The 11,063-nt window shown below is 36.0% G+C and overlaps 1 protein-coding gene across 1 annotated transcript; it reads left to right on the top strand.

Annotated features, from left to right (window-relative positions):
* The first annotated feature begins 1,041 nt into the window (after positions 1-1,041).
* On the top strand, positions 1,042-10,595 carry LOC127062259 (uncharacterized). The gene is made up of 13 exons (XM_050990127.1): positions 1,042-2,930; positions 3,130-3,318; positions 3,426-3,661; positions 3,722-3,933; positions 4,276-4,352; positions 4,431-4,630; positions 4,705-4,865; positions 4,948-5,116; positions 5,185-5,378; positions 5,478-5,607; positions 5,677-5,866; positions 5,997-6,139; positions 6,224-10,595. Exons 1-13 carry the CDS (start codon positions 1,370-1,372, stop codon positions 8,159-8,161), a joined length of 5,400 nt encoding a protein of 1,799 aa, XP_050846084.1. The 5' UTR covers positions 1,042-1,369; the 3' UTR covers positions 8,162-10,595.
* The last annotated feature ends 468 nt before the right edge of the window (positions 10,596-11,063 follow it).

Consider the following 11,063-nt stretch of genomic DNA (forward strand, 5'->3'; position numbering starts at 1 on the left):
TTGGTTAATTATGATTTATTTATTAAATGAGGTTGTTGCACAAAAACTTAGATGATAAACGTTGTCGTATCTAAGTGTTGTTTAGTACATATCTCGCTGTAGACTTTGAACACATAAGTATTGTACTTATTATTATTTCCTTTCCTTTAATCCTTTAATCCTTTTGCTACGATGAAACTGGTCATCAGAACGTCACAGCTGAACCGAACTTTATACTACAAGCTTATGTACAATTTGTGGGCCGTCAATCTCTGCTGTTTCAAATTTGCATCTTATGCTTTATAAAATTTCTTTGATAATAGAAATTAAAATCATAGTAATAAAAAGTGAAAGAAGAGAAGCACAACGAATAATATGGTATGAACTAAACGTTGATACATTAACAGTTACATTTGCTATTTCATCGCTACTATTTCATGGTATACGAACAGCATTTCGTCGTTGAGCGATTTTAATCATCGTAATGAAACATTTTCGGGATAATATTAGGATTTTGCTTATTGGTTAACGACATATATCCACAGGTACATACGCATATATTTACTATAGCATTACTATATGTAGTCTCATCTTCATGGGAAACATTCTACTGCTAAATAATCTCTATTCCTACATTACGTTTAATTAACAATCAAAAAACTACTCCAAATTCAATCAGAAATTTGCAAAATAAAAGTAATATAAAAAAAACAATTCTTTCCTATATACCAATAAATTTTTGTAGCATGACACAAATGTATCCGACACGTGGTAACCTTGAAAACGTTTCATTATCTTCTTTAATCTGTCTCAGACACTCTTGTTTCGAAGCGCCTCCATGTCTATAAGAACACTTTGCTTGCCTAGACCCTCTCTTACTCTCTTTCTCTTTCTTTGAAGTTGCGTAACTTTCGAAGAGAATATCGGCAGTGAGTGATGACGACAAAGAGGGAGGCATGCCTGTCTCCCGAACGCACTGCTGAGGCCGCGGCGATCGGCGGTTGGAAATGTTGATGCTAAATAAAACTCCTAGCTGCTTGGGACGCTGCCATGCGCTCTAATTTCCGCAAAGGCACGGCCGGCTGTGGACGTGGTAGCCCGGGATCTGCCACGTCCGAGACGGCGTACTCGATAGTTCTTCAAGCTTCTCAAGATCACTCGTGTTCTTTTGATTTCGGGAGAGAGAGAGAAAGAGAGAGAGAGAGAGACAGAGAGAGAGAAACAGACAAACAGAGAGAGAGAGAGAGAGAGAGAGAGAGAGAGAGAAGGAGAGAGGGAGAGCAAGAAAAAGAAGGGAGGAGAAAGGAAAATAAGAAGTAAACCGATTCGAACATCACCGAATTAGTGCTCGTTCATTAATTTTCTTTTCACATGTGAACCCTGCCATATCATGGCTCTCGCCCTTCTGGGCAAGTGCATTACTCGATTGGCGTTTATATTACTTCTTTATACTTGCTGCTACGCCTTCAAGATACGTGATGGAAATGTCGTTCATCCATTTTCTTCGTCGATCGTTGAACACTCGCAACGTGCCACCTGTGTTGGCTCAAAGTTCGGTAAGTGCCCAGAAAGAACGGTGACGACCAGCAGCGCAGTGACGCCTTCACCACGAAGATGGCACGGGGCCATGTCTTCGCAGGTTCCTCCGATTGGTCGAAAACCACCTGTCGAAACGGTCTCGTCTACCATCGAGGAGGACGCAAGTACCCAGAAAATTGGGTCGAGGTTGTTGGGTGGTCATCAGTTTGCCGATAAATCATCAACTGGGTTTTCCATTAGGAAAAAAGAGAATACTATTGATGATAAAGATGGTTATGATGATAATGGTGAAAACCAAAATGAAGAAAGCAAGGATGTTGAGGATATTAGTAATGATGATGATGATGATGATGACGATGACGATGTTATAGTGGAAGATGAGGAGGAAGAGATACAAGCTGAAGATGATGAAGATGAAAGTGCGGAGCTTAGTGAAGCTGACAAAAGTAAGGACTCTGAAGGGAACCAAGAAGAAGTAGAAAAATCCAAAAGTATCGAACGAAAGGAAATGGAACGAGAAGCGGAAGTAAAAGACAAGGAAGAAGATTACGGTACCATGAACGTTCTTGGTTGGAGTTTCAAGTTGAGTGCAGGTAGTGTTTCCAAAAGTACAACTACTAAAGATACCAAAGAAGTAAAATATAGAAAGGATGTTGTTGAAGATGAAGATAAAGAAAAGAAAAAAAGTACCATTGTAAAGGAGAAAGAGAATAAGAAAGATATTAAAGGTGATGTAAAAATTGAAGGAGAAAGCTCCATTCTATTGAAGCAAGAGAAGAAATCTCAAAAAAAGGATTTGGGATACGTGGAACGCGAAACGTTGGGCGATAGCAAGGACGATGATGATGATCATGACGATAAGAAGGATAATGAAGATAAATTGAAAGTGTCTCCACCAACCAGCAAAAAGTTAGAAAAAGTGAGATATGCCGATAAAGACAAAGTTAGATCGATAGAGCATACTGATAGTAAATCGATAGAGAAAGTCAAAATAGAGCCGAAAATCCCAGCTGAGAAAGTGAAAAATGAAGTGCAACAGATTGTGGAGGAATCTAAAAAAATAGGAGCTACTAAACCGACCAAAACTGCATCGGACGAAGACAAGGAGATGAAGAAAGCAAAATCTGCTAAAGTAACGAAAATTAAAATAGAACAAGAGAAGAAAGTAAAGAAGAGTGGAAGTATTGAGCCAGTCAAATATGAAGAATCAGACGAAGATAAGAAAGCGAAGAAAGCAGAAACTGTTAAACTAACAAAAACTGAACCCGGATCATCGAAAGCTTCTTTGAAATCGGAAGAAAAACGAAAAACTCCTGCGAAAACGGAAACTCCGAAAGCTACGACGAAATCTAAGGACGAAGTAGAAAAATCTGTTAAACGAAAAGTAAAAAGAGCAGTACCAGAAACGGCGAGTGAGTATTTTATGTGTTGAAAGAGACGCATTGTCTTGAAAGCTTACTGTGTGCGTCGTGTTTGAAAAAGAAGTTGATATCACCGTTGTTGGAGTCAATGATTAATTATCTGTGAACTACATCACGGTGCTTATTCACGAATTTTTGTTAGATCGTTAACAAAGAAATCAACGAGCCTGACGTATTTACGTATTTATAGGAAACGAGACGAAATCGAAAACGAAGGAACATCGAGATGCGACAAAAAATTTAGCCGATTTAAATGACAAGATATTACGTGTACCAAGTTTTGTACCAAATTTTACCGCAGTTGAGGATACGAACTGTCAACAACATGGCAAGATATTCCTGCGTCAATTAAGGGGTTACAAACTATGGGCTCTTCAAAGTAGGCTGACAAATTCATTGATATATTTCTACTGTCGTAGTAAAGACTTCTTTGATATTATTAAACTATGGAATATAGAGAATCAATTGAAATCCTTTTATTTCTAGTGTTGGATTCTAATGCAAAGATCCCGTCTAGTCTCTTGCGTGGAAACGTCAATCAGTTTGGTGATTTTGATCAATGTTTAGGTATCACGTCGCATGTTAAGATGGGTAATAACACGATAAAGATTCAAGGAAAATATTGTTTGGCAACCATAGATTTATATGCCACACAACAGGACATGAAACTACCGGTTCATCTGATGCAAGCTCGTACTTTTATTAAAGGAAATATGCATGACGTAAGTGACGATTAAATCAAAATTTAAATTCAAGAGAAAACGCCGCTTTCTATCTTTCAGCCGGGACATTTCATACCGAGATTCACGACGGTAAATTGGGCATTGTGCCTTCCAGCAGCATGCACAGCGAAAGATGCAGAAATCAGTCTGATCGATGCATTGAGTTATTACAATTCAACCTCTGGAATTAGATTTACGGTGGATGTTAATCCAGATATGTGCTACATAAAGCAAAGGTCACGAAATTATTCGAAAGAAACGATCGGTGTCCTGTACGTACATACATATGTTAATTTTCGATTGATCGAATAAGGCTTTTTACGATGATCGTTACATTTGAACGGAGCGTAAAACTCTGGAAATATTATTTGGAACGTATAGTTTCCCGTCAAGTTACAAAAATAGCTTTTCGAGGGCATCGCTCCCATGAGCTTTCAAACGGAGAGTGAATAAATATACACGTCTTTAAAAGAGGACAATGAAACGTGGCTCTCTCTCTCTCTCTTTCTCTCTTTCTCTCATTCTCTTCTCTTGATCTCGAACTATACGTTTCATCAGATATTTCTTTTGTTAAAAAATTCTTTTTATTTTTCTTTTACTTTCCCGTCTTATAGATACTTCTATGCAGCAGTCGTTTGTCTAGTCATCATAGCTACGATCAGAGATTATTTGGTAATCTCAGAAGGAAAAGGTGCGAATATTGATAATACTTTTTATTGTCCATAAAATTCGAATTCCTTTGAACATACCTATTTGTTACTATTCATAGGAAATTATTCCGAAAGAATAATAATGGCCTTTTCATTGAGAAGAACAGTTAAATATTTGTTTAAAGAAATCAAATCTAATAGCAAAGATATAGCATGCCTTCACGGATTAAGATCCGTGTTTATGATTATTATTTACTTTGCTCATCAAATAATACCATTGTCACGGATACCATATGCTAATCGGGTCGTTTTCACAGAGGTGAATAAAATGTTCTTTCGTTCAACGAGATATTTAATATTCACAGTAGTACATTGTCCTTTCGATCATTTTAGTTTGCAAATAATCCCATCAGTTGTCTTCTGAGGGTTTCTTCACTTTATACGGATTCCTTCTTACTTTTGAGCGGATTGTTGACGGCTTACAACATGGTGAAGGAATTAACATCCCGTGGAGAGATTCGTTGGTTTTGTCGTTTTATCGTTAGATTCATCAGGTGAGCCTGCTCTGTAGTTCGTTAATGTCTCGAGCCCGTTGCTTAGTTTGTAATTACCGAGCGAGTTCGTGTTATAATTTAGATTGACACCCGCCTTAATCGTGATAATATTTTGGTATGCTTTTGTGATGGAGCATATCGGATCGGGACCGCTATGGAACAATATTATTGTAGATAATGCGGAACTCTGTAAAAAAAATGCATGGACCAATTTACTTTACATACAGAATTTCTTTCCGTTCGAAGAAATGGTGAGTATAGTCGATCAAAATAATAATCATTTTTCTTTACCTAAACAATCTTACGTTCTGTCTTACAGTGTGCAACGCATACCCATCAGCTAGCATTAGACATGCAACTGTCATTGTTAGCACCAATTTTAGTTTTTTTCCTTCATTATAAACCGATTATCGGTATCATTTTATTATTCTTCCTTATTCAAGTCTCGGCTACGCTTCGTTACATAGCCACGATAAATAATAATCTATCGATCGTAATCTTTCACGGAATGTCGTAAGTATGAGATGACGTTATTATTCCAATCCATAATAAATTGCATCGGGAAAAAAAAACAAGCTTATTCGTAGATCTTTCTTCGTTCTTTTGTTGCAGATTGAAACAACTTTACAAAGTCGCTAATTTAAGTTACATTCTAGCATTACATAGAGCGACTCCCTACGCTTGTGGCGTAGGACTTGGCGTTTTATTACATTATACAGGGAAAAGCGTAAAGATTCCCAAGGTAATCTAAATAATGGGACTCATTGAAAATTTTGATAATCGCTATGAGTTTTCCATGAACTATTTTTAGGTGTTCGTGATCTTGGGATGGTTGATTGCGATGTCCTTTGGAACATGGTCGTTATTTTCTCCTTGGCGTTTAGCCAAAAGGGACTACGTGTATGACGTTGAAGAAGCCACTCATTACACTGTGATCAGTCCAGTCTCGTGGGCTATAGCTTTATGCTGGACGATTTTTGCCTGTTTTACCGATCACGGAGGTATGCTACCATATTATTACTATATAAATCTAAAGAGAATGAACAAATCTACAAGTAATAATCTGAAAGAATCTAAAGGTAATAAATCTAAAAGAAAACGAATCATTATATTGTACACATTTATTTATAGGAATCATAAACAGATTTCTCTCGAACTATTGGTTCGTAATATTCAGTAGAATATCTTATGCGATTTATTTAACACAATTCCCAGTATTTTTCTACAACGTTGGGACCACGAGATATACGACAGAATTTCAGGAACATAGAATGGTAAGTTGTCCCAAAGGATTTTATTAAAAATTCGACATTTCAATAGTATCAAATTCGAGGGATAATCGTATCGTCGTATTTTAGATCGATTTCTTGGAGATATTCGTAGTGATATGCGTGTCGATCGTAGTTACTTTATTGTTCGATCTTCCGATGCAGGAAGTAAGGAACGTAATAATGGAAAGTACAGACAGTTTATCAACCGACGTACCTACAGAAAAATTAGGGACGGAAGAAACGAATGAAACAAAGTCGAAGGAATCCGTTAAGAAGATAGTCAACGGAGCAAAAATATTCGAGGATGACGAAGCAACCTCGGCGGGATGGGATTGGCAAAAGAACGTAATTGAAGCCGATATCGAATTACGAAACGAAAGTATAAAAGACGAAGGGATTGCAAATATACCGGGTTTAAAGAAGTCGGAAGAGAGAAGAAAATCATTTATAGGATATGACGACGGAGAGAAACATATAGAACGAGGAAGAATAAATAGAAGAATCCCGTACTCGTTTGATTCTGAAGAAGAAACTATGGAATATTTCAGAAATCAAAAAGAAGAAGAAACGAGAAGGAACAGACGTTCGGTTTCCAGAACGAAAGAAATCAAGAGATCGATGCCGATCGAAATTGAGGATGATTATATAAGACGAAGAAGCGAGGAAGGTTATTCGAATCAGTATAGAAGATCAGAGTCGAAGGAAAGATCTTCTGTTAGAGAACACGATGATTATCGTTCTTGGGAATTTATTAATAAGGAACGTTCGACGTCTATCGGTCCAGACTCAATGCGATTTTTAACCGAATCGGAGGAATACGTTCCGAGAAGTTCACGACGTTCCGTAACAAAATCTATGGATTCGAGAAGAACATTTTCTTCAGGAAGCGAAGATGAACCGCCTGTTCAACGGAGATCGAAACATGACCGAAGATATCCTTCGGTGGAACCGAAAGTAAGCGATGAAGAAGAATGGGAAGAAGAGTTGAGGATACGAAGGCGTCGATACATGGAGAAGCTCGCCAGCCAACAAAGTGATTCAGCGGAAGAAGAAGATATAACGTCCTTGAGACGAAGGTCTTCTGCCGAAGGAAGAATAGCTTTGTTGAAAGATCCTTCGGGTAACGAAAATATGGACGCTTGGACTGTGAGTGTTGGTCCTCGTATCGCTCAACTTGGATCCTCTCAGGAACCTAGCGAACCTGAAGACGATGCTTCTTATCTTCAACGTCGTGAATATCGCGAGAAAGCACCACCGTTTAGAGAAAATCCTTATAGCGAGGAAAAAGATTCCTCCGTCAGAGATGACAAGGATGTTGCCAGCTTCAACTTCGTTCTTACGAAGGACAGTAAAAGAAAATCTGTTCAAGATCTTACAAAATTGGACGATTCGGATTTGACAGAGTCTGGATGGAGCCTCGTCAAGGAGGAAGGCATCGAAATTTTGCCGAAATCGTCCTTGGGATTGTATAAGCGAGAGTCTATCATTAAGAGTCAGGCTAGCGAAGAAGATCCAGAATATTATCTTCCAGAGAGACCGAAACTTGTTCAGCAAGAGCAGGAACATCCGTTCAAGAAAGCATGGCAGATGCAAAAATCTCGATCGGAAGAAGACGCTTTAGCATACATAGTAAAAGATAAAAAATTGGTGCAATCCGAAACAAAGAAAGACGATGATACTTCGACGAGTAAAAAAGATACGACCGCTGAAAAGTCTCAAGACTTTGAAGATTTGGTTACGGAAGAAACTGACAAGTTATCGGTTTGGCACGACAGGAGCACTGATACAGAAGATAATCAACAGAGCTCGAAATCTGAGATGGAGTCTGACATCGAATCGACTTCAGTAAGACAATCGTCGAACACTGATGTCGACGAGAGTGGACCCTGTTCTGTTTCCGAAACTGATTCAGATACTTCTAGATTCGTTTGGCCAACCGAGGACGAGCAATTTGAGATGTACAAGACGGGACCAAGAAGAAAATCTATGGAAACTAATTGCGATTGGGAGGAGGAAGAAACTTGACGAAAAGATAATCGCAGAATTCTAAAAGAATGATTAAGAAATTTTCAAGGACGATCAGGACCAAGGACAAATTTTAAAGCGTTGAGAGTGAACAGCGAACGCACTTCTGCGACAGCCCGTTTATCAGTGATCGTATATGCATATATAAATAAACAGACAGCTAAGTTGACATCAGTATCATTATATTATTTAACATATAATAAATTACGAATGGACCATTATAAAAAAAAAGAAAAAGATAACATCCCTTTATATGTTATTTATAGTTTGCACATACATATCACGTCCCTGAAACATTTGTTTTCTTCGTTATTTTCTTCATCGTATTTTGCTTATTTAAAAGATGATATTAAAGCTTTTAAATACGATTCTTTTTCTCTCGTAAAGTGTCGGATAAGTTTTATTTACTGTTAAAGCCAAACTGTAAAATGATTCGTTCGAGTACAATAATAAGAGATTCGAACATTGTTGATATTAAAAGTGCTCCGATAAAAATGAGCGTCTAGTGTGACAGTATTATACTGAACTACAAATAAAATATTCTCTTTTCAGGAAGCTTCTAAAATAATACTCTTTTGCTTTATTTATCTTAATACTTACACTTATTAAATTAATAATATCTAAGTATCGAACTCTTCGAATAGAATGACACTTTTTACTAATTATACGGATTAAGAACAATGAATCCTGATCGTTATCGTAAAATACTGCTGATTGGTTTTGGAAGAAATCAAAATTTATGGTGACTTCTATTTTAATCTCTTATAGATATTCGATTAATAGAAAAAAAAAACTAAATTTTGAAGTTACAAATTCTAGAAGAATTCAATTGTTAACAATACTCCAGATAAATTTCTGTAAAGATGTATAAAAAGCAGCTTTTAAAATAGTAAATTTTGTTCTTGGCCCATAGAAACGCTGAACATAAAAATAGGTAGTGATAATATTCTTATTTCTTTTATTCCGATGATATTAAACGCGAAAATATCTTAGATAATTTGATCTTCTGATAATTTATAATCTGAGATTTGCATTCGGTAATGCATATAAGCGAACACAACGATATACTCGCATATACATTTTAATATAAACGTTTATAAAATACTTATTCGATCTCTTATTTCGTTCTCTTATTTCTCTGTAATTCGTCGTAATTTATGACGAATAATGCAATTGATAAAATTAATCAAATAAAAGACATTTTTTTATTATCAGTCATTTCTACAATGGATAAACTATAGTATGAGTTAATATAAATAATCTAGTATCTACAGACTAAGTACTAAAACTGAAACATAAACTTCGATAAAACGCGCATTAAAGATTAAATGAAATCCATTTAACAGAATAAACGTGTCAACCAGAAGCGGATCCTAGAGAAAAATAAAATTCTCTGCATTTTTAATCCACTGAAATCATACGTATACTTTTTAGAAGATTATCTATAATCTTTATCATAACTAGAAGGTCATAAACATCTGAAAAATTTTTTTACCTGTGTCCAAAAGTTCATATTCGGCAACGGTTCGCTGGTAACGTATGTATATCTAAATATAACTGACAACGATTAGGGGCATGAGTATGAACATAATGCCAAAAATAAATTTCAGATATTGTACGATAGTCCAAAAATCTTTTTCAAATTCGATATCAACGATAAAAAGTATATTATTCCAAATGAAAGCTCGAGCCAACGAATTCACATTTGTGTTTTTATTTACCAACTAACCATATGAAAAATAATTCCGTCTAATCACCATTTAAATCACCAACAATACAATGCATCAGTATACACAGATGAAACAGAAAAAAAATATATTAATTATAATCAAAAAAAAGGAAAAAAGATAAAAAAAGCAATTAAAAAATCTCCTAATCGAGTTCCATCAAAAATTATGAATCGCTTGTGGTAACCTTGTCGTATATGCAGAAGACGTTTACAATTTTAACAGAAAATATAGTTTTATTGGAGCGGAATCCTTCTGGAATCCTTGGTGTGAGCTTTAATCGAGATTCACTGAAAGCCACCGCAAGCACTCTCCCGACGACATCCTTGACGTCCTGCGGCGTGCAAGCAGCAGGGACGCAAATACCCCAGTAAAGTTCACTTATCGACTCTTTCGAGCTATCTTCAACGAGTCTGAACTTCTGCCAGACAGAATAGTACCTTTTTAAATAAGCCTCAGGCACCTTCACGGTAACTTCACCGAGACAATAACGATCACGGATATTCGGGGGTGTCTCCTCTTTTAAACCAATGTCCAGACATTCGACATCGAAGTTGTCCAATTGGGAAACCGTATCGGCCAAAACACCCTCTGGAAATTTTACAATGAAACCGTAGTATTTCACCATTCATTTTATCAGATTCTTTGTAACCTTTAAGATAAGCTAATGTGAAATATATATCTAAATTTTTCATCTTCTATTAAGGTTGATGATTTCACGAATGTTGGATTAAAATACTAATACTTGAATATTAATAGTAATATTGAATATTAATACTAATATTGGATATTAATATTCAAATACTAATACTTGAATATTAATACTAATACTAATATTTGAATACAATTTAATAAGTTTAATAAGTATTAAGATAAATAAAGCAAAAGAGTATTATTTTAGATGCTTCTTGAAAAGAGAATATTTTATGGATAAACGTGATGGATCACGTCTATCCATAACAACGGTAAACTGCTTTCGTTGTAATTGTTACTATGTAATTCAGAATAGCTATTTGTTAAGTTCATAAATAGGTACTTTAGTGTCGAAGACTTTTTTTTTCTGTCGTTGTAGAAATTTTTTTAATTAGGAAAAGAATAATGCAAAGTATGCAAAAACATGATATCATTCGTATGATAGTTCGTTTGCTTCTTGTTGGAATCTGACAAAACGTTAT

The sequence above is a fragment of the Vespula vulgaris genome, chromosome 3 (genome assembly GCF_905475345.1).
Source record: "Vespula vulgaris chromosome 3, iyVesVulg1.1, whole genome shotgun sequence".
NCBI classification, from domain to species: Eukaryota; Metazoa; Arthropoda; class Insecta; order Hymenoptera; family Vespidae; genus Vespula; species Vespula vulgaris.

Bases quoted from the DNA above. Each gene is read 5' to 3' on its own strand.
- LOC127062259 (XM_050990127.1), top strand. From the start codon at position 1,370: ATGGCTCTCGCCCTTCTGGGCAAGTGCATTACTCGATTGGCGTTTATA. The intron at 3,934-4,275 runs GTACGTACATAC...CCCGTCTTATAG, and splicing joins AAAGAAACGATCGGTGTCCT to ATACTTCTATGCAGCAGTCG. The intron at 4,631-4,704 runs GTGAATAAAATG...CGATCATTTTAG, and splicing joins ATCGGGTCGTTTTCACAGAG to TTTGCAAATAATCCCATCAG.